Source organism: Pongo pygmaeus, chromosome 5, assembly GCF_028885625.2.
Source record: "Pongo pygmaeus isolate AG05252 chromosome 5, NHGRI_mPonPyg2-v2.0_pri, whole genome shotgun sequence".
Classification (NCBI taxonomy): Eukaryota; Metazoa; Chordata; class Mammalia; order Primates; family Hominidae; genus Pongo; species Pongo pygmaeus.
This window is the reverse complement of record NC_072378.2, coordinates 109,444,982-109,467,792: the sequence shown is the minus strand read 5'-3', so window position 1 is coordinate 109,467,792 and position 22,811 is coordinate 109,444,982. Positions and strand designations below refer to the sequence as shown.

The window sequence follows — 22,811 nt, the reverse complement described above, 5'->3', positions numbered from 1 at the left end:
TGTATTTTTATAAGCTCTCCCATAGCAAGGGGAAAGAGTAAGTTTCCCAAGTTATTTTTATTTTCTTTTTTATTAAGGACTATGGTTCATACAGTCAAAAAGGCATATAGGATACAAATCCATTTTTTAATTAACATGACCCCAATATCAAAACCTAACCAGGACAATACAAGAAATTACAAACTAATATTCATAATTATAGTCAAATATGCTAAGTATATAAAGTATATGAAAATTTTTATAAATATAATTTACTATACTAGGCACAGTGGCTCATGCCTGTAATCCCAGCACTTTGGGAGGCCAAGGTGGGAGGATTACTTGAGCCCAGGAGTTCAGGACCAGCCTGGGTAACATAGTGAGACCTCATCTCCACAAAAAAATTAAAACATTAGCTGGGAGTGGTGGCACATGCCTGTAGTCCCAACTATTTAGGAGGCTGAGGTGGGAGGACCACTTGAGCCAAGGAAATTGAGGCTACAGTGAGCCATGATTGTGCCACTGTACTCCACCCTAGGCAACAGAGTGAGAGCCTGTCTCAAAACAAGTAATAATAGTAAATCAATTATCTTAATCATTGCTGGAAAGGCATTTGATAAACTATATTCCTGTAATGTTTTGTGTAACTTTGGACTTTAAGGCAAATAGTCCAAAACTTGGTTGGTTGTAGTATTTCAAGATGACATGATAACAACAAGAACAGTGGGTGGTCACAATGAGAACTGAATGGAAAGGGCAGATATAGGATACATTTCCAAGGGAAACAATAAGTCTTAATGACTGACTGAATAGAGAACAAAGAAGAGAGATAAGGGAATTTTATGTTCCAGCTCTCCAGATGAAAAGTTTATTTTGGCTTTATAAAGTTCTTAACATGACAAAAGAGTCTATAATTGTTACAGCAAAGGGGTCCAGAACCAGACCCCAAGAGAAGGTTCTTGGATCTCATGCAAGAAAGAATTCAAGGCGAGTCCATAGAGTACAGTGAAAGCAAGTTTATTAGGAAAGTGAAGGAATGGCTACTCCATAGACACAGCAGCCCCAAGGGTTGCTGGTTGCCCGTTTTTATGGTTATCTCTTGATGATATGCTAAACAAGGGGTGGATTATTCATGTCTCCCCATTTTAGACCACACAGGGTAACTTCCTGATGTTGCCATGGCATTTGTAAACTGTCATGGCACTGGTGAGAGTGTGGCAGTGAGGACAACCAGAGGTCACTCTCATTGCCATCTTGGTTTTGGTGGGTTTTAGCAGGCTTCATTACTGCAATCTGTTTTATCAGCAAGGTCTTTATGATCTGTATCTTGTGCTGACCTTCTGTCTCATCCTGTGACTTAGAATGCCTTAACTGTCTGGGAATGCAGCCCAGTATGTCTCAGCCTTATTTACCCAGCCCCTCCTCAAGATGCAGTTGCTCTTGTTTGCACACCTCTGACATAATCATATCCTAAATGTTCACAAAGATAATGATATTTTCCAAAGACAGCAGAACGTTGACATGCAAAATAAGATCCCACATCCAGAGCACAAGGTGAACATGTACATTACCTGATATCTCATTTTTTTTGTTGAAATGGTGGTTGATTTTTAAATAAGGTGCCAAATTTTAGGAGCCTAATTATTGTTAGAACTTAAAAAAAAATAGATCTCATTCCAGCATTTGTGCAAAGCTCAAGTTATGTGCTCTGTGGCTCTCATAGGAACTTCCTTATTGGGTGGTCCTGATAGTGGTCCCTGGTCAATCATTGTCCTCATGGGATGAGTAGGGTTCTGAGTATCCTCCACCCGCTGCTATCTCCACACAGTGCTCAGGCAAGGAATATACTCACAACAGAGCACACCCACATTTACTAGCTACTAGAAGCCATTTATCTGTCTGTTGTCTCACTCAGGAGAAGCCAGTGTGAGTCTTCTTTCAGCCAGTGGCAACATCTATGTAACCTTGGACAAATCAGTTCCCCTCATCTATAAAACTGGAATTTCAATATCCATTCCACCCACCTGATGAAATAGTTAAAAATATCAAATAAAGTCATAGAAGAAAAATTCCTTACAGGCTGTAAGTCACTACTAAAATGTCAAGTGTGCCATTATACATTTTAAAAATTATTTCCTAGAGGATTAACTGAGATCTAACTGTATAGGGTATGCTATGCTGATTGCATCATGGAGTCCATAAATGGACAGAAAGGGGAATGATACAATTCAGTGAAACAGGAATATTATATTGTTATTTGGGGCATACTACCAGATAGTAAGAGTACGTATAAGATGACTTGCAAAGCTCTCAAAAATTTTGCCACCTCATGCAGAAGAAAGAAAACCCTTAAAATTGGTTTGTTAAGGAAAAAAAAAAACAAACAAGCAGATTTGGCTCATTAACCAGATCTATCAGCCACATACCTGAAGTACTGTTAATGACTGACCTTTGACAGTTATCAGTTCCATAAAATAGGGCAATTTTAATTTTTGAAATTTCATTGAGAAATGTGAAAATTAGCTTGCTGTTGATATCATTAGCCAGAGTCTAAAACTAAGGTGAACTGATAAATTTGAGAAATGAAATAAATTTAGAGTTTTGTTTTTTACTATCTATTGGGTACTACTGTTCTGGTATCTTTGGGTTGGATCTTTTCTGGCTTGAAACCTCTGTGGCTGCAGCATCTTTGCCCAAATTCCTGTCCTGCATCCAGGAAGAATGAGGTAGGCAGACAAGTGAAGAGTGAACAAGACAAACATGAATTGAGTGTTGTAGCAGCTCAGAGGAGACCCACAGTGGGTGGCTCCTCTACTTAGGCAGGTCATCTGTTCAGTGTTCAGTTCTCAGCAGAGAAGAGGCCCTGGAGAGGGTAGCTCCTCTCTGCCACTGGTTGTCCTGATGTCTGCTGCTCTCAGCAGAGAGGAGGCCCTGGAGAGGGTGGCTCCTATCTGCTGGCAGGTCATCTCTGCAGCTCTCAGCAGAGAGGGTAGCTCCTCTCTGCAACTGGTTGTTCTGTCATCTCCAGCTATCAGCAGAGAGGATACTCCTCTCTGCAGCTGGTCGTCCTGTCCTCTCCAGCTATCAACAGAGAGGGTACTCCACTGTCAACAGAGAGGTTACTCCTCTCTGCAGCTGGTCATCCTGTTATCTCTCTGCCCTCTTTGTCCTCTGGTCGTCCTCTCCCCTGCTCTGGCTGAGCCCAGGGCTTTTATGGACCTCAGAGGGGAGGAAGTGCCTGCTGATTGGTCCTTGGGTGGCCCTGGTAGGCCCAGAAGAGGCACCACGAGTCCCCACTCCTGTCCGCAGACTGGCATCCCAGCCCCCAGCCTTCAGGCCCTCCCTGGCCTGAAGGTGGGGCCTTACTGGGGACCCACCCCCTTCTGCCCAGTAATCAATCTGCCACCCACTGCCATTTATGGCCCCTGGGGCTTGGCCCCAACCCCTGCTCAGAGATGGGAGTAGGGCCAGGAGCAGAGAGAGGCCAGGCAGAGGGAGCAGACACCCCTGAGCCTGCAGGGGTTGGGGAGGTTCCCAGGCCCCTGAGGATGCAGGCTGCAGAGATGCAGAGATGCCTGGGTCCTGCACGTGGGAGAACCCCCCAAGCTGCACCTAGGGAGCTCCCACCCCACCAACTCAGAAGGGGCAGGGTTCCTGCTTGTCCGCGGCTCCTGCCTGCTCCATGGAGCAGGAGGCCCAGAGCTTCAGCCGTGGGTCAGGTGGCTGCAGCTGCACCCAAGAGGGCAGGTCTTACCTGCTCCTGGCTGCCTCCAAGAGCACAGAGAGGCTCAGACCCATAGCTGCAGTTTAAGTGACTGTAGCCACGCCCAGGAGGATGAGGCTGCTGCCTGCTCCATAGAGCAGGAGGCCTGGGTCTGCAGCATGGTTTGGGCAGCTGTAGCCAGTGTGATGGCAGCAGCCACTGCCATCACTATGTTTGCTACTTGGGGGACAGGATCATTAGAAGCCCAAACCTGAGCATCATGCAATATACCCATGTAACAAAACTGCACATGTTCCCCCTGAATCTAAATCATTTAATTTAATTTAAAAGTTTTATGTTTTTCAGTTGCCAAAAAAATTACAAGTGAATATGGGTTAAAGCATTTATCAATAGGAGGAGCTTTGCGTTATGTACTAAATAATCACCCGGAAACAGAGCTGGCACTTATGTTAAATTGGCATCTTCATAAAGGAATGACAGCACCTGATGAACTGGCTATTCAAGCCTTAGAACTTTCTCTGATGGAAAGTGTGTGCAATACTGCAGGGTAAGTGAATGGGGTGAGAGGATGGGACAGAGGGAATTAAATCTTTCAAGAAACTGCTCGCTCATGATTTAAAACACTTACATAGGGGCTTAAAGCTCTTGTAAAGGGTGTGATCTACTTCTCTCAAACTCTGGGCACCTGTATGGTTACATATTTGAATTTTCTGTCAAGCAAAAACTTGGCTTGAAAATTCACATGCCAGATTAGCAGGCAGGCCCCTTCACTCTCTCCAGCAACCCCTGAGTTGTCCAAAAGCCTTCAGACTTAAACAAAGGAGGTTGATGTGACTTCCATACTCCAGGAGTTCTTCTCACTGCCCCATGAAGTTATGGAGAAGTGGCCCTCCCCCGTACCCCAGGTGCTGGTCCAGTGGAGATGGCCTATGTCTGGCCCAGCTCTCTGCACGGGTTAGCAGTGCCTCTCCTTTAACCCCACATTTGGACAAGAAAGCTATGCACTTGAGCTGTCTCTTCCACTTGCACTTCTCACCTTTGCTCCTCCAGCACAGCCACGGGCCATACCCAGTAGTAAAAGCCCTCGCCATGAAACCTGAGGCCCTGGTCTTTAGCACAGGTCTCTGACCTAGAACCCCCCTGATTTATTCAAGGTTTTCTATTAGGAGCCTCCTTGACTTTCCTTGTCTGTGACCCATAATTAAGTCCTTGAACAGTTCTCGAGTTCGTTTACTGGGGAGTAGCTTCTGGGGTGTCAGACTTTATCCCCAGAAAAGGCCCCGGACTTACCCAGATTGAATTACCTCCTCCCTGGTGTTCAGCTTTGCATAAGAAGGACCTCAGTGAGGCAATCATGGTTGAGTCAAAAAGATTTCATTCCACCTTAATACCAGGACAATGACTGCTCATTCACCCTGAATTTCCCTAATCCTGAGGGTCACTCAAGTGACTCTTCACAGGACAAAGAAGTTGAGCTACTCTTAATTAAAAAAACAATTGCACCCTCATACATTCTCTATGAGGCCAGCCTAGCCAACAATCCCCTCTGCTGTAGAATTGTAGGCCAGTGCCTAGAGACTCAGCTGTTATAAAAGAAAAACTTCAGCTGAATTAAATTCAAAGGAGTTTAAGCACTGAACAATTCACAAATCGGGCAGCCCCCAGAATCACAGCAGATTCATGGGAGACTCCAGCGAAGCCACATGGTGGAAGAAGATTTACAGACCAAAAAAGGGAAATGATGTACAGAAATTGGCAGTGAGATACAGAAACAGCTGGACTGGTTACAGGTTGGTGTTTGCCTTATTTGAAAACAGTTTAAACACTTAGCAGTCTATGAGTGGTTGAAGTATGGCCACTGGGATTGGCCAGGACTCAGTTATTGTTACAGGCACATACTCCTAAGTTAGGTTTTCAATCTTGTCTGACTATTAAGCTAGGTTACAGTTCATCCACAAGAACTCAAATATAGACATATGGCCATATTTAGTTTGCTTTAACAGCTGGAAGGCACTGAGGCAGGGGGTCCTGTGGCTTAGGTCAAACCAAACTTCCTGATGACCACCAGCCAGCATGCCCAGCTTGCTCCCACCTCACAGGGAGTTTCTTGAGCTTGGGGGCCACGCCTCCTAGAAGCTATAACCAGCCTTTTTTTCCCTCCTCTCAGTTTGATAGTGACAATCTCATTATCTCAACCTATTGAACTAGTTTAAATTTTCCTTGTCATTTCTGCTCAGAGGCATGCATCATAGGTCCTGATGGAATGATTCCCACTCAAATATTATAGGGCCACTCTCACCAACTCTCCCCTAGCTGCACTCCCAGCCTTCTCACAGAGCATTTACTACAAAAAGCAAGCTTAGAGCACTCTTTTTTTTTCCATATTGGCTTAGTCTTTACTAAAATACTACTTCTTGAGCATCTAATATGTACCAAGTCCTACTCTAGTTGCTTTACATACCTGATCTCCAATCTTTAAAACAACTCTAAGAGTTAAACATCATTTCCTCTCAGAAAGTTCAAACCAGGTTTTAAATCTAAAGTTATCTGCCTCTAAAGCTATACTCTTTCATGTTTAGATTAACAGCACCAATTGAACACAATGTTCAAGGTACTGTGGGAGTTATCTCTCAAATTCTGCCAAAATCTATCTCCAGCATGCTGAGTGTAGAAATTCAGAGCTCTCTCCTACGCCCACCTTCTGAACTGTGTTTGGATGTGTCCTGCTCACCTCATGGCTCTTGGCCTGACTGAGATTAAAGATGTAGAGATGAAGAGGGCAAAGTGTGAAGAAAATAAATTGAGTTACATAAGGAAAAGCATGAGCTACTCCTAAAGAGACAGACTGGTTCTGGAAGACAGAAAGGAAGTACGAGAGAAAAAGAAATGTGGAATTTTTATTTTCATGTTTTTCCTTGTTAGTGTTGTCATCGATGGATATCCTGTAACTAAACATCAAATGAATCTCTTGGAAGCTAGGTCAATCATTCCCATGGTCATCTTTGAATTGAGTGTGCCTTCCAAGGAGATTTTCAAAAGATTGCTCCTAGAAAAAGAAAATGAACAAAGGTAACGTGCATGATGAAGACAACAAAAAAGGAATAAACTTTAATCATACAGGGGGAAAAGATATGTTTTTAATAGCTTTTTCCATTCCTTCTCTGTTTCTCTATTAGATTGCCTTATCCATTGCACAATAGTGCACAAATTATAGCTGTCAATAATGTAAAGTATCGCAAAAATATTGGTGAGATTAGGCAATATTATCAAGAACAGCATCAGAACTGGTATGTGATTGATGCATTTCACAGCAAATGGTGGGTATGGAATGAAGTCATTAAGAATGTTCAAATGGTGAATAAATACATGCAGACATACCTGGAAAGAATAAAAGCAGGTAAGATAGCACTTCTTAAGGTAGAATAAAATATTAATTTAAAGTGTAAACATGCCTGACTCATGTTACTGTAATTCATTCCATTTGAACATGAGTCAGGCATGACTTAATAAGTATTTCAATACTTATTATCCAATACTATATATATATAGTATTATCCAATTATTGTGATACTATGGTCTGAAATTTGTATCACCCAAAATTCATATGCTGAAACCGAATCCCCAGTGTAATAGTATTAAGAGGTGGGGCCTTTAGGAAGTGGTTAGATCATGAGGGCTTGCCCTCATGAATGGGATTAGTGCCCTTATAGAAGAGGCTTGAGGGAGCCTGCTTGTCCCTTCTACCACATGAGAATACAGCAAGAGAGCACCATCTATGAGGAACAGTGCCTCGCCAGATACCAGATTTGCTGGTACCTTGATTCTGGACTTCCCAGTCTCCAAAACTGTGAGCAATAAATCTCCATTGTTTATTAATTACCCAGTCTGTAGCATTTGGTTATAGCAGCCAAAATAGATTATTACATGTGGGCATATTTGTTCTAATAAATGACTGCCGCTACCCAAGCTATCATTTACTGAATGCCTATGTGAATCTAGGACATAAAAATAATGCATGATCTCTCACTAAAAGGGTATATAGTGTTTGGAATAGTAAGAAGCTATTTTTCAGAATGTGTGGAGTAGTTATATGGGTCCATGATTGCACAGTGACACCTGGCAAAATTTTATTTAGGAATCTAGAATTAAAATTATTTTCATTATTTACACCCATTATAGTATGATGTAAATGTTGAGTCCATAAAAAAACTAAGCTTGCTCATTAAAATGTCTTTTAATCTATATTAGGAATTTGCAGAAGCACATGTTTGATTATATATTCTTGTTAGTTTATTGACTGTTCTCTGAAAATACACAAAATACAAGGAAAGTTATCTACATCTGATATCTCTAAAAAGAGTGATGACTACAAAGATGTGATCTGTAGGGATCTCACAGACATCTGTTTAATGATTGTGTTTAACTTCAGAAACTACAGAGAAGGTATGATGAGGTTTATGGGAGCCATGTGACTAAGAGAGTCCTGTACGAAGAAAAATGCAGTGAGGATTCCAATAATAACTGCATCACTGTATCTTGATTTGCTTCACCATGTGGGCATAACCAGTATCTCTGGTTCCTGTTTGTTTACAAATTGGGAATCTGTTTTCACCTAAAGATCATAAGGCATGAAGATAAAAGTACAAGGGAAGGGAGAATTGAATTTTTAGAAATATCTCAATAAGCTCTGGATGGGATCGCACTGGGAAACACTCCACAGCAAACTTTGAAAGCGAAAGCTGTGCCTCATTCATCTTTCTGTTACTCTATTTCAGCCTCCCTGTCTTAGACTGGGTTCCCTAGAAACAGACTCAAGATGAAAAGTCATGTGCAGAAGTTTTATCAGAAAGTACTTTCAGGAGTAGAGTTGCCAGATTTAGCAACTAAAAATACAGGACACCCAGTTCTTTTTTCTTGAAGGAGTCTCACTCTGTCGCCCAGGCTGGAGTGCAGTGGTGTGATCTCTGCTCACTGCAACCTCCCCTTCCCGGGTTCAAGTGATTCTTGTGCCTCAGCCTCCCGAGTAGCTAGGACTACAGGTGTGCATCACCACGCTGGGCTAATTTTTTGTATTTTAGTAGAGACAGGTTTTCACCATGTTGACCAGGCTGGGCTCAAACTCCCGACCTCGGGTGATCCACCCTCCTCTGCCTCCCAAAGTGCTAGGATTGCAGGTGTGAGCCATCATGCCTGACTGACACCCAGTTAAATTTAAATTTCAGATAAACAATAATTCTTTAGTATAAGTATATCCCAAATAATTGCATAGGGTATACTTATACTAAAAACTATTAATATTCATTGCTTATCTGAAATTCAAACTTAACCAGGTATTCTTTAATTTTATTTTTTATTTTTTGAGACAGGGGCTTGGCTCTGTTTCCCGGGCTGGGGTGCAGTGGTACAATCATAGCTCACTGTAGCTTTGAACTCCTAGTCTCAAAGGATCCTCCTGCCTCAGCCTCTCCAGTAGCTAGGACTACAGATGCATGCCACCATGCCCAGCTAATTTTTTAAATGTTTTTATAGAGATTGGAGGGGGCAGTCTTACTTTGTTTCCCAGGCTGGTCTCAAACTCCTGGCTTCAAGCGATCCTCTCACCTCAGCCTCCCAAAGTACTGAGTTCATAGGCATGAGCCACTGCACCCAGCAGTGTCCTTTATTTTATCCAGCAACTCTAATCAGGAGATACACCTGTGGACAAGTCAGGATGGTCAAATTGGGCAGAGGGAGAAACTAACCTGCAGTGTGGTGGGAACAGAAGCCCTCAGTAAATCCTGGGGAAACACTGGTGCTGGGAGGGACCTTCAAAATGTCCCCAAAGTGGGGGAGGGTCCAGGCTTTGTATCCTCTCCACCCTCGCATCAGCCTGTCATTGACCGCAGGCCACCCTGGGAGGGAGTATAACTTGTGTAAGCTGTGACAGAAGGGCAATTTCCTGTCAAGCTGTGAGCAATCCGCGCCAGGTGCCCAGCAGCTGCAGGGTGGGTATGTCAGCCCTGGAGAGGGAACTGAGGATCCACTACATGATTCCAGTGCCTGCCTCTGCCACACATAGTTTCATCTTGGTGAAGTCTGTCCTGTTTTCTGCTTCAGCGTCCGCCTGATAATCTAGTGTGTACCTGATTGTTTGAATTTAGTTTTGATTTTTTTCATGCTCTGTTTCCTTTGTATACTGTTCAAATGATCCTCTCCTACCAGGAGGCCAAGGTTTACCCTGATCAGTGAGATGGTACAAGGCTGGGGCTTAGAGAATTAAAGAGATTCCTCCTGCCACGTTTCAGAAGAGGGTACATAGACGTTGCCAGATGTCATCAAGAATATCCCAATAATTAGAAAAAGAGACATTCGGGTGTCTTTTGAGACTTGAAGTTACATGATTCTAAATTACCCCGTCACTAAACCTGTCAGGATTGGTGAGGTTCAGTACATCTGAGCTGAAGAGCAACCAAGAAATAGATAGTATTAGAATACTATAGCACCACGTAGTATAATAATACTTTGTATTATAATACTATATACCTTAATAATACTATATATTATTGTACTATAGTACTACATATTATAGTACCACTATAGTATCATAGTAGTGTAATATTCTTTGTAGAAAATCAATATTGGAACTTGTTAGCCTTTTCATCTGTGTCATAAGCAACAGATAGAATAGTGTATTTGTTATCTATTGTTGCATAACAAATTAGTACAAAACTTAGCAACTGAAAATAACACACACACACACACACACACACACACACATATACAGTTCCTGTGGGTCAGAAATCTGGACACAGTTTAACTGGGTAGTCTCTTACAAGGCTACAGTGAAGGTGTCAGCCAAGACTATGGTATTTTCTGAAGGCTCAACTGGGAAAGAGCCCACTGCCATGCTCACTCGTGTGATGTCGGTAAGATTCCGTTCCTTAAGTGTTACTGGACTGAGGACCTCAGTTCCTTGCTGGCTGCTATTGGCCAGAGGCCACCCTCAGTTCCTTGCCATGTGAACCTCTCCAACATGGCAGCTTCCTTTATCAAGTGAACAACCTGAAAGGGCAAGAAAGAGTGTCCATCTTTTGTAATTGGTTTACTTAGGGCTGCTGAAACAAACTGCCACAAACTGGGTGGCTTAAACAACAAAAATGTATTGTCTCACAGTTTTGGTGGCTAGAAGTCCAAAATCAAGGTGTTGACAGGGCCATCCTCTGCCTGAAGGTTCTAGGGGAGGATCTATTCCATGCCTTTCTGTTTTTCCAGTGTTGCCAGAAATCCTCAGCATCCCTGAGCTTGTGGATGCATCACTCCAGTCTCTGCCTCTGTCATCACATGGCGTTCTCCATGTGTGTGTCTTTGTGTCTTCACATGTCATTCTCCCTTCCATATCTGTCTGTTTGTGTGTATTTCTCTGACCCTATTTCTGAATAAGGTCATATTCATGGGTAATAGGGGTACTTCAATATATCTTTTTGGGAAACATAATTCAGGCCATAATGGTAAACTAATCTTGGAAATGACATCCCCTCACTTTTGCCATATTCTGTTTATTAGACGCAAGTTACTCAGTCCAGCCCACACATGGGGGAGGAGATTACACAAAGGCATGAACACCACGAGGCAGGGATCAAGAATACGACTGGAGTCAAGTCAGATCAGCCCACCCTGTGGCTTCCAGTGATACACATGATACAATGATATGGTGAAGGAATTCACAATCAGATTTATGTTCAGATTAATCGGGCAATTGGGAATGTTAAGTGATAATAATTTTATGTGGTAAGGTATAGTAAGGTTCAAAGTCATTTGTTTTAAGGCCAATAGTGCTCTCCTAGAAAGCCCTCTGTTAACTCTGTGAAACAGGCACAAAGACATTCAGGAGATCCCACCCAGCTGGCTCTCAGCTCTTCAGAGAAGACCAGAACCTAATGATACGGTCAGGATTCATTCATGGCTGGTATCCTTTCTTCTGGGACTCAGAAGTTGAGTTGGGGATTCTAATTGACCTCTGTTGACTCTGATGAGTCTTAGATGTTACCATTTGGAAAATACTGTCACTTTATCAGTTTATGTCCTAAAGACCTTGTTAGGAGTAGTGCTGATGCCACACTGATGATTCGTTGCCTTCAAGAGATGAATAGAGGATGAGAGCCAATAAGCAATGGTTTTAAATGCCTGCCTTATTGAAGGAGGGCTGTGACTGCTTAAAGGAATGCCAGTTAATAAAGATCCCTTCATGTTGTGTATGTTCCTTTTCCCCTCCCCTACTCCCTGTTTAAAAGCAGGATTGTGGAGAGATTGCATAATGGAAACCTCTTTGGGCACGGTTTCCCAACCATCTCCTTTTCAGGATTACATGTGGCCTTTTGAAGAGTGAAAATGGTAGTTGGTATCAGGGGACATCATCTCCTGGACCCCCACACCCTCCTCCCCAGTACAGGCAGGCAGATCAGTGAGGCAATCACGTGACATGACACCTCTGGCCTGTGATTCCAAAATCCAAAAACCTCTAAAAATATCAAGTTTAGTTATAAATCATTTGAGGGCAAAACTTGACATGAGCTGACATATGGCTATTTACAGTCTTTTTATGAAACCCAGTAAGTGGGGAAGGGTCAACCTATTTGGTTGCAGAAATTTCATCTTATTGATTACAGGGTGCTTCTCCAGACACTGTGAGGGTGTGATGTATTTCTTTTCTTTCATTTTGTTTGTTTGTTTGTTTGTTTGAGACAGTCTCACTCTGTTGCCCAGGCTGGAGTGCAGTGGCTTACTGCAGCCTCCACCTCCCAAGCTCAAGTGTCCCTCCCACTTCAGCCTCTCAAGTAGCTGGGACTACAGGCATGTGCCACCACAGTGGGCTAATTTTTGTATTTTTTGTAGAGACAGGGTCTCGCCATGTTGCCCAAGCTGGTCTTAAACTCCTGGACTCAAGCGATCTACCCACCTCAGCCTCCCAAAGTGCTGCAATTACAGGTGTGAGCCACCACACCTGGCTGAATGTGATGTATTTCCAAAATCTAAAATATTCTGAATTATCCAACATATCTGGCCCCAAGGGTCTTAGATAAGGGATTACAGTTCTGTAATAGTACATTGCAGATGAGATCATTTCTATCCTAACAAACAAAAAACAAACTATGATTTATGCTTCATAATTTTATGGTTAATTTAGGACCTTCCTAGGCATAATCTTTTAAAAAGGTAAAACTTTGCCTTGGTAAAAGGACAACTAACAAAATGTACTGGCTATAATAAGTCCACTCATTATAACTAAAATGTATTTAAAAAGTAATTTTATTTTCTATAACATCTTATATTGCTTTGAAGTCCCCATTCCAGTGGAGTATTAGAGAGAAAACTCTCTTTTTTATGTGTGTACTTACATTTTTGTTCTGGTTAAGCATAGAGAGAAAACTCTTAATCTTGTTCATTAAAGGAATTTGGGCACTTTCTTTTGAAAATCTACTCTTTAGAATAAAGCCAATCACTTTTGGATAAATGTTTGTTTTCCTTCTCTTGGGTGGGATCTGGGCACAGGGAGAACTTTGTGTGAGTAACATCATGTCAACAAACTATTTGCACTTCCTGAAATCTAGCCCATAGGTTTTTTTTAAATGTAGCAGGTTTATAAATGTGCAGGTATACACACGTATCAATTGTGTGTGTGTGTGTGTGTATCATATATATAGTCTATAATAGCTAAGAACTGAAACGGCCAAAACATTCACCAATAGATAAATGGTTGAGTAAACTACATGTATGTTTATACAGTGGAATACTATGCATTGATTAAAAAGAATTAGGTAAATTGGCCAGGCACGGTGGCTCATGCCTGTAATCCCAACACTTTGGGAGGCCGAGGTGGGTGGATCACCTGAGGCCAGGAATTTGAGACCAACCTGGCCAACATGGCAAAACCCCATCTCTACTAAAAGTACAAAAAATTAGCCAGCCGTGATGGTACACATCTGTAATCCTAGCTACTTGGGAGGCTGAGGCACAAGAATCACTTGAACCTGGGAGGCGGAGGTTACAGTGAACTGAGATCGAGCTACGCCACTGCACTCCAGCCTGGGTGACAGAGCGAGACTCCATCTCAAAAAAGAAAATTAGGTAAATTATATAAGCTTATATGAAAAGAGGTCAAAGACTATAACTGACTGATAAAAGCAAGTTGCAGAATAATGTTTATAGTATAGTGGCACAAGCATACTATATGCAAAAAAGTATGTATGTGAAGGTATAGAAAAAAGACTGAAAAAGATAACAAATCCAACAGTGATGATTACCTCTCAGGTTAAGTATTGGATTGAAACAATGGAGATGTGAATAGTAACTTTTACTTTTTACTCTATTGTTTGGAATTTTATAATGTGTATGTATAGTGCTGTGTAATTAAAATTATTTTAATTTCTAAAATCATTGTGTTCTCTATGAAAAATATATACATGATAATAGTTAATATGTTAATAATAGGAAAAGCTGCCTGCATTGACAAGTTATGTATCACACCTCAAGAGCTGCTTTCTCGCCTGGGAGAATTTGGACAGTTCTGCCCTGTCAGCCTGGCAGAATCCCAGGAATTATTTGATTGCTCTGCAACTGACTCCTTGGAATTTGCAGCAGAGTTCAGGGGGCACTACTATAAAATGAGTTCTCAGGAAAAATTGAATGTAAGTTTGTTCCTAACTCCAAATATTTACTAAAGAAAGAAAATGTCTTATCTTGGAATTAATCAATAGGAAGGGATAGGCACCCAGAAACTTGGGACCAGGAGCCCCATTACTGGAAACTGTGACTGTGGGACCAGTGAAGCAACTCAGTGGTGAGTTCCAAAACTGCATCCCAGGATATAATTTGAAACATTGCAGGAGTCCAGGGTCAATGATGGACTGTTGGCCTGGGCCAGCCTAATGGCTAAGGAGAGCCAACAGTGAGCCCCATCAATGGAAGAGATGCTGAACATCAAGGACTCAGCCCACTGAGGGTCCAGGGGATTCAGGACCCAGGGGTGCTGAAGGGAATCAGAGTCAGTAGAAGTGAAGCAAAAGCTGACATATGTCTCCTGTGCTTTAATTTTTTTTTCTATCACTAGAACTTTTTATATACCTTATATTTCTGCTTAATGGAACAGAATATAGATGTCGTCTCATATTATAATGTCCACAACTTGATGATTTTAAAAGATTGGTAGTTGAAAACAAACAAAAAAAAAACAGATGCCTCTGAACATTTTATTTCCTTGCAGAATTAGAATTGTTGTTCCCTTTATTATGAGATATTTATTTCTTCCTGCTTACTTAAATGGTAATCATATAATGTTTAAAACTGGAAGTGACATTAAAGGCCATGTATCTGGCCCACCTCCTCCATTTTACAGAGCAATACCTGAAGCTGGAGAAGTTAACTCATCTGCCAAAGGCACCCAACCGGTTAATTACACAGCAGGACAGGAATACAGGCTGGCAGGGGCCTGCTCTCTCCAGTGACTGTAGTGTAGTAGGAGCGCAACAAGTGTTTTTTGTAGGAATGAATGAATGAGTGACTGAGATGAGGATAAATCTTGGATGTGATCACTTGGGAGTATTCCTGTAAGGAACTTCCATTCAGAGGAGAGGTTATTACAGTTTGAGGAGCAGCAGAACGCTGCTACTGAAAATGGGGAGGGTGCAGGAGAGCCTCGGTGGCCTTCTGATTGGCATAGCATTTCTGGTTTAAATCATGTTGCTACTGGAATTCTTTTTTAATAGAAATTCTTGGAGAACCCAGAATTGTATGTGCCTCCCTTAGCACCTCATCCACTCCCATCTGCTGACATGATCCCCAAAAGACTGACGCTGTCAGAGCTGAAGAGTCGATTCCCTAAGTGTGCGGAGCTCCAGGGCTACTGTCCAGTGACCTATCAGGATGGAAACCAAAGGCAAGTCCTGGCCTTCATGGAAGTACAGAATGATATTGCTACGCCAAAGAAGTGGTTCATGTAATAATCTTAACATATTGGTCAAAAGGTCGCTGTTGTTTAATTGGAAAAATATTCTATTTCTTCCTTGAGCTACATAGGTAGAAAAATAAAATACTTTTGACTTTTTATTTACACAGGACTGCATATTAATTATACATTAGAGGTTTTGTTTTGTTTTTTGGTCTTCCAGATATGAAGCTCTAGTACCTGGTAGCATTAACTATGCTTTAGAATATCGTAATCGTATATATATTTGTGAGAACAAAGAAAAACTCCAGAAATTTTTGAGGTGAGACCATTAAATCACAAATATTTACTGAAAATCTGTGTTGCATGCAACATGCTGGGAACGGGGGAGAGGAGTGTGAGAGTGTGTGTGTGTGTGTGTGAGAACAAGCACTGGTCCGTGCCATCCCAAAGCTGTCCAGGGTAAGATGGACTTTGAGTGTCTGATAACAACAGAATGTGATGGACTTTAGGGTGGGGAAATGCCTGGACTTCTAAGAAAGTGGAGCCCAAAGGTCTAACTGAATTGTGTGTGGGTGTAAGGTCAGGATAAGGAGTGGGAATTGGCTAGATGAAGGGAAAGAGGGACATGTTCCAAGCAGAGAGACCTACAACAAACCTGGCCTAGGGTATTCCTGAACTGTAAGAACTTCAGCATCGCTGGATGCGATGTGGAGAGGGGACAGAGTGAAGGCGAGGCTGGAGGTGGAGGGCAGGGCCAGAGTGTGGAAGGTCAAGTAAGACCACCATGAAGTGTTTGCGGTTTCATGGACTCATGCTGTGTACACAGTTTGTGTCCTCATAGTGATCCTGAGGGCAATCTGAGCACATTGACTGATTGTAAGTGAGGTCCATGTTGGAATCAAATTTGCTCTGGGGTCAGACCACTACTAAAGTGCAGACCATGGGTTGGAGTCAGACTGCTACTAAAGTGTAGACCATGGATTGGACTACCAGTGATGAGGCTGCCAGAGTAATCTTGTCTGAAATATGATAGCATGTTTGAGCTCATCCATAGTTATGTGGGGAAGGCAGCGGGCTTGGGACCATACCCTGAGAAACACCAATGCATGAATGTCAGAAGAGCTTACAAGGGAAACTGAGAAAGAAGAACCACAGAGACATGAAAGGACAGCCAGGATGAGGAGGGTTGAGGGAGGCGGAGGGGAGGGATGGCATGGCAACAGGTTTAAATGCTTCTCAGAGGTCAAGCAAGACAAGGGCTGAAAAGCGTTTGAGATTTAGGGTGTAACAGGTCATTAGTAATCTTGCCAAGAATGGTTTTGTCAAGTGACGTGAGAGGACGTGACTACAGAGCTCCAAGGAGCAGAGCTGAGGAAACTGAGCTCTTGCCTGTAGTCCAGAGGCTACAAACAAACACAGTGCCTACAGCAGCCAGGAGGCGAGGGACCTGAGGCAAGCAGGCTGGGTGTGAAGACACAAGAGTCAGGGGGCCTGGTGCAAACTGGACTGCACATGGCCGGCTGAAGGGACCAGAGCTGCCCATCTACTGCTGGAAGAAGCTGGAAACTATTATTGCTGTTTAAATTGTTCACATTCCTAAACATCCACATCTGATTCAAATTTAAAAATAAAATACATGTGGATCAAATCCCATCTGCAGATAAAATTTCTGTGGTAGCTTGCAATCTCTAGTGAAGCCACTGTTTGAAGAAGTTTTAATTATAAAAAGAGAAGAGATGTTCGTTTCTGGAAGGCATATAGGATTTAAGGAGTAAAAATGGTCTTTCTTTTTTTTTTTAAATGGGGAATTATGAAGATGTTTAAATGCATATGCACGGGAAGGACCCAATAAAGAAGGAAGTGGCAAAGATGCCAGGGCAGGGAGCAAGCAGGTGCTGTAGTAAGATGCCTGGAGAGAGGGAGCGGTGGGACCAAGGGACCTGGTCTCAGATGGGAGGCACCTCCACCATGGGAAGAGAACAAGTGGGTAGCTCTGCTTGTGATGGGCCGAGGAAGTCCCATCCCGATGGCTTCTCTGAGTACAGCATGGCATCTGCCTGGGGGTGAGGGGGCATTTGGGAGAGTCAGAAGTTTAAGGAAAATAAAGAAAGTTTTATATAATTGCTGTGAATAATGAGAAAACTGAGTCGAGGTGAGTAGGGCTGGGTACCCAGTTGACATGAGTGGCTGTGCACTTCCAGGAGCCCCAGCATTCCCACTTGTATCATTTTCTCCAGTGCAGAAAAACAAGTAGTGAACTTTATCTTCTAATAGTCTCTTGTCTATTCCTATCTATACACGCTGAGTATAACTGTGAGCATCCATCTAATGAACTTTGTGTTCTTAGGTCGCCAATGAAATACTGGGAACAGAAGCTTCCACACAAGCTTCCCCCATTAAGGGAACCGATACTTCTTACTAGTCTTCCTTTGCCTGGATATCTGGAACAGGTTATTTTACTTAATTTTCTGTTATATATGTTAGAAGAATACAATGACTTCTTCTTTTTAACACTAATTTTCATTTTGGGAACAATAAAATTCAAGGCAGAGTTTTCTGATTTTAAGCTGCAAATTCTCTCAGCCTATTTTGTTTATATGTAGTGGTTAAAATAAAATGTGTGAAAATCCCCTGCTTCCATAGCTAATTCCCAAATATCTGCACCAAAGTGAAGAGAAAGTAGAGCGCCACAAAATTGTTTCCATTTGAATTAGATATGTAGTTTGGTTCTTACTTTTGAATTTCAATGTCTGTGAAACTTTTCATAATTTGAAATGTGCAGATTCAGTCCGTGAGAGGGTCATTCACTGACTACTAGAAAGAGTGGAGTTACAGTGACACAACCAAACCAAAAAGCGCATATTTTGCCCCACATCCAGATAAAGTCAGTTTTATTTACTGTTATTTATTTATTCTATTTAAGTTATACTTTATTTCTCCAAGTATAACTTTTTAAGAATAGCAAAACTTAGCAACAGCCAACCGCTATCTTTACTATTTTATTTTATTTTTACTATTTTTAAAGCTTTTTTAAAAAATGTCTACAAAATAAATGCTTAGGGCACAATTTCAAACCTTTGTCAGCAATTCTTAACCACTCTGATTTTTTCAACTTGCCTATAAGGTTAGCCTTCAGTCTGGTTTAACATCAAAATGCCAGATGAGGCCCACCCATAGGGGAGTATTCTCATGAAGGCCAATTTTTATCAGGAGGGCCTCTTACCTTCTTCTGGGCTCTGGAATCTTGCCAGCACTGACTACTGTGGTCTCTGGAATTCCTTGTCAGGTGGCCAAGGGTCCTCAGAGTGGGAGGCAGTCTGGCCATTTCTGAGAATGAAAGCAGATACGGGCCAAGATATCGCAAAGCCTAGGGTCCCCTTCTTTCTTCTCTTAACTTTTTTTTATAAAAAATATCAAACATATAAAAATAGAGAGACTTGTGTAATGAAGCCCATACTCCTATCCATCACTTAGCTGACACTAAGTCAGTTTGTAATTTTCATTTTTCCTAATCAAATGTATTTTGTATTTCTTTCCTGTTGGCTAACTGGTCATCTAACCATATTTATAAGCCCCATCCCCACTCCAGGGGGCTATTTGAGGCAAAGAAATAATATTTGCCTGATTATCTATTGGCACTAAGAAAAGAAACCAAACTCAAGTATACACAAAATTTGAATTGTTCCCTCCCTGCAGGGTATTGCAACTTCTCTAATTAAAGCAATGAATGCAGCGGGATGCTTAAAGCCCAAGTTCCCCTTTTTAAGTATAAGGAGATCTGCACTGCTATATATAGCACTTCATCTCAAAGGTATGTCTTTTTTAATGATTTACTACTCAGAACAAATTTAACATTAATGGTAGTATAAGTGATGAATAGTATTGTTAAACTGTGTTGCCTGCTTGGTGAGAGAGAGAGAGAGAGAGAGTGTTAGTAGCAAATACAATACAGGGCAAATATTTTAAATAAAATGTCAAAGTTAAAATTCTATTTTCAAAGTAGGGACTAAGTAATACAGTCAGCTGTCAATAATCCATGCCATAAAGAAGGGTGAGTAGAGGCAATTGTGACCTAAAACAGAATAATCTCCAGATTTTATTTGGGATTTGGATATCTTCTCAACCATAACTATGTAACTAACTCAACCACACATCCAGGTCTCTTTCTCTTTCATTTAATGACTCACTAACTAGCAGAAATTATTCACAGTTCTGTGAAATTTTCTACAGCATTTAATCCCAAAGGTTCCGAATATACAAGAAAAAAGTATAAGAAGAAGATGGAGCAGTTTATGGAGAGTTGTGAACTCATAACATACCTGGGTGCCAAGATGACCAGAAAATACAAGGAACCTCAGTTCAGAGCCATTGACTTTGATCATAAGTTAAAGACCTTTCTCTCTCTCAGAAATATAGACCCAATTAATGGGTAGTTTACTTAGATGATAGCAGCCTGAATCTCAAGAGTTATCTGAAAGTGATAGAGGGAAACTGAGAGAAGTAGATTGAAAATCTGGGCCTCTTGGAAGTACTTTTGCCTCCTGAGCAAGGTACCATGGCTGCCAGACTTCAGGTGAACTCAAAGGTCTGCCCGCCAGGAAGGAGCGCTCTTATGGAAACATAAGTTTTAATACAATTTTAAAATGTATTGCTCTTTGCCTGAACTTTGATGCTTTAACAAAATAAACATTCTATTTGTAATTCCATATAGAAAAGTTAAGTGACTTATTTAATAAATGTATTATTTTCCTTTTTAACATTTTCAGTAGACAAGTCAGTCTGTTAAAATTACTTATTAAATGTTAGAAAGCTTTAAGACATTTAACATTGTTATAAATGAAACCAAAACATGGGTTATACATTTTACATACAAAATTGTTTGTGAACTTTGTGAACATAAGATACTATCATTTTCCCAATAAAATAAATGGATTTTGCAACAACTTACTGGCTGCCTCTTTTCTTTTTCTTAAGTATTCATTGAAGCATGCTTTATACCTTATTTTATAATTAGAAATTACCTGGAATTTTAAGAAGGATGAAATCTAGAGTCATTATATGACTCAGTATATGCTAGAGGAAAACTTACTAAATTGAATTTAATGAGATTTTTAAAATAACAATTTTCAGCAGCAATATAAAAAGATCTGGAATAAGAAACAGCAAGATTGACTCTTAAAAATAAAAAATATGACCATTAACTGTGTAACCTTGGGTAAATTTCTCTGAGCCTTCATTTCTTAATCTCCACAATAGATGGTTTAGCTCTTTGATCCCTATAAATTCAATAATGTTAATTAAAAACTAGAAGCCTTTTTATATATCTTTGCATTATATATTTCATAATAAAATCATTTTTAAACAAAAGCTGGAAGCCTATTGCCAAAGTTAGGATAAACCTCAAAAGCCTTTACTTTTCCAGGAGGCTGGGAGTTGTCAATAGCTACCAAGTTTTGCTGGCAACTTAAGCCCCATTTTTGTTCCCTGCCCATTTCTTAATGCCTGTAATTTACCATCTTTCTATCACCAACTGAAATCTACTGGCTTTTTTATTCTTGATAAGATATAAATGTTCTCAGGTCTCTTCAGCCTATGGGTATAATGAGTTTGCTTTAGCAGTTAAACCCAAACTTCATTGCTTCAGTGCCCCTGCCTTTACAAAGGGCGGCAGTCCCTGCAGAATACCGCTGAGTGTTTCTTGGGGTCTCCAGGGAGTGTCCCATGTGCTCCAGAGAAAGTCCACACCCACTGCACATCTCCTGGGGATGAAGTTCTCTAGTATGGCTTCGCCCTGAGAACTCTACGAGCCCAAGGATGCTGTCTTCTGAGTTCTAACATCTCGTGCATCATTGTTCTGGAGCTGCTGAATTCTGCACAAAACTAGGGCAAATGTCCTTTATCTTCTTAGTAGGAAGAAGCTCAGTCCCTGAGCTGAGACAGCAACCAAAAGCCATGTGATTCTCCCTTTTCACCTCTCTCTCCATAGAGTTTCTTCCTCTGAGTAAATATATACAACACAGTATAGCAGGTAGGAGCAGTGGGGAAGGAGTAAGGAGTCAAATTTCCTAGAGTAGCTTCTAGTGCTGGACACCCCAGGTCCCTACCATTCACATGCAACTACAGTTAGCTACATTTGGAGCCTTATTTAGAATAACTACTGACACAGCTACTATTTCCCAGCTGTTTTCTATGTGACCAGAGAGAGCATGCTAGTGGCTTTTCATGCATTATCTCATCTCATTATTACACATGAGAAGAGCTTCCTACCCAAGATCACATAAGTACTATCCAGATTCAGACCCTGATCTGCCTAACTACAGAGCCTTGCTCTTACCCTTACCACTTCCTGTACTGTAAGCACATCTTGCAAACCACCATCACAGTGTCAGTGTTCTTAAGTAGTGTCAGTAGTGTCCTTCGTGTGTGTCTGTGTGTATGTATGAGTGTACTTTAGAGTACAAAAAAAATACGGGAGACCCTTGGGAAAGTCTTCTTGTTGGAGCCTGAGAACCGCTCCCCTCCAGGCCCACTACATACGTGCACTCACACCCACCTATCATGTTTGCTTTCCTTCTCAGGGGAGCAAGCTGTGTTTTCCATGTCAAGGGGTCTGTGTCCCTAACAAGGGAGAACAACATTTCCGCAATAAGAAGAACATGTATCCTTTAAAGTCTCTTATTGAAATTCTGCTTTTGTTTATAAATTATGCTTGCATATTATTACAAATAATCCATTAACTAGCGTCCCAAATATGATGAAAGAATATTCTGAATGGGTGTCCAGCGACCCTTAAACCTTCCCTATGTGAAACAATAACAGAGTGGGTGGCCAGGCCATGGTGCTCTCTGAGGCTGAGAGAGACTCCTTTTTGCCCACCCCCATCCTCCAGCTGCTGCCGCAATTCTGACTGCTTCAGGAAGAGGCTGAGGCAGTGCAGCTTTAAGGGCAAGGGAAACTCCAACCAGCCTATGCCTCTCCATGGCTTGTCTAGATGTCATTTTCACAGCAACAATAACTTCACCCAGGAAGGAGAAGCAGTCTCCATTTGACAGATCCTAAGTCAAACAGTAAATGAAGTGTGGACAAGTAGGAAAAGGATTTTGGAGTACTTCCTTTCCTTCTTTTTTTTTTTTTAACAGTTACACTCAGATCCACACTGAGTAGATACGGTATATTTGACCATTC

The 22,811-nt window shown here is 41.4% G+C and overlaps 1 protein-coding gene across 2 annotated transcripts in view; it reads left to right on the top strand.

The window, feature by feature from the left end:
* AK9 (adenylate kinase 9) overlaps positions 1-20,573 on the top strand; it is a 200,379-nt gene extending 179,806 nt beyond the window's left edge. The window contains exons 33-41 of one of the 2 annotated variants that reach the window (XM_054490051.2): positions 4,049-4,250; positions 6,626-6,772; positions 6,880-7,100; positions 14,171-14,367; positions 15,445-15,614; positions 15,847-15,945; positions 17,974-18,076; positions 19,323-19,437; positions 19,857-20,573. In XM_054490051.2, the coding sequence (XP_054346026.1) occupies positions 4,049-4,250; positions 6,626-6,772; positions 6,880-7,100; positions 14,171-14,367; positions 15,445-15,614; positions 15,847-15,945; positions 17,974-18,076; positions 19,323-19,437; positions 19,857-20,059 (1,457 nt within the window). In that variant the 3' untranslated portion in view covers positions 20,060-20,573. The remainder of the gene's footprint in view (positions 1-4,048; positions 4,251-6,625; positions 6,773-6,879; positions 7,101-14,170; positions 14,368-15,444; positions 15,615-15,846; positions 15,946-17,973; positions 18,077-19,322; positions 19,438-19,856) is intronic. The other variant, XM_054490050.2, reaches the window with a different exon arrangement.
* Positions 20,574-22,811: the final 2,238 nt, after the last annotated feature.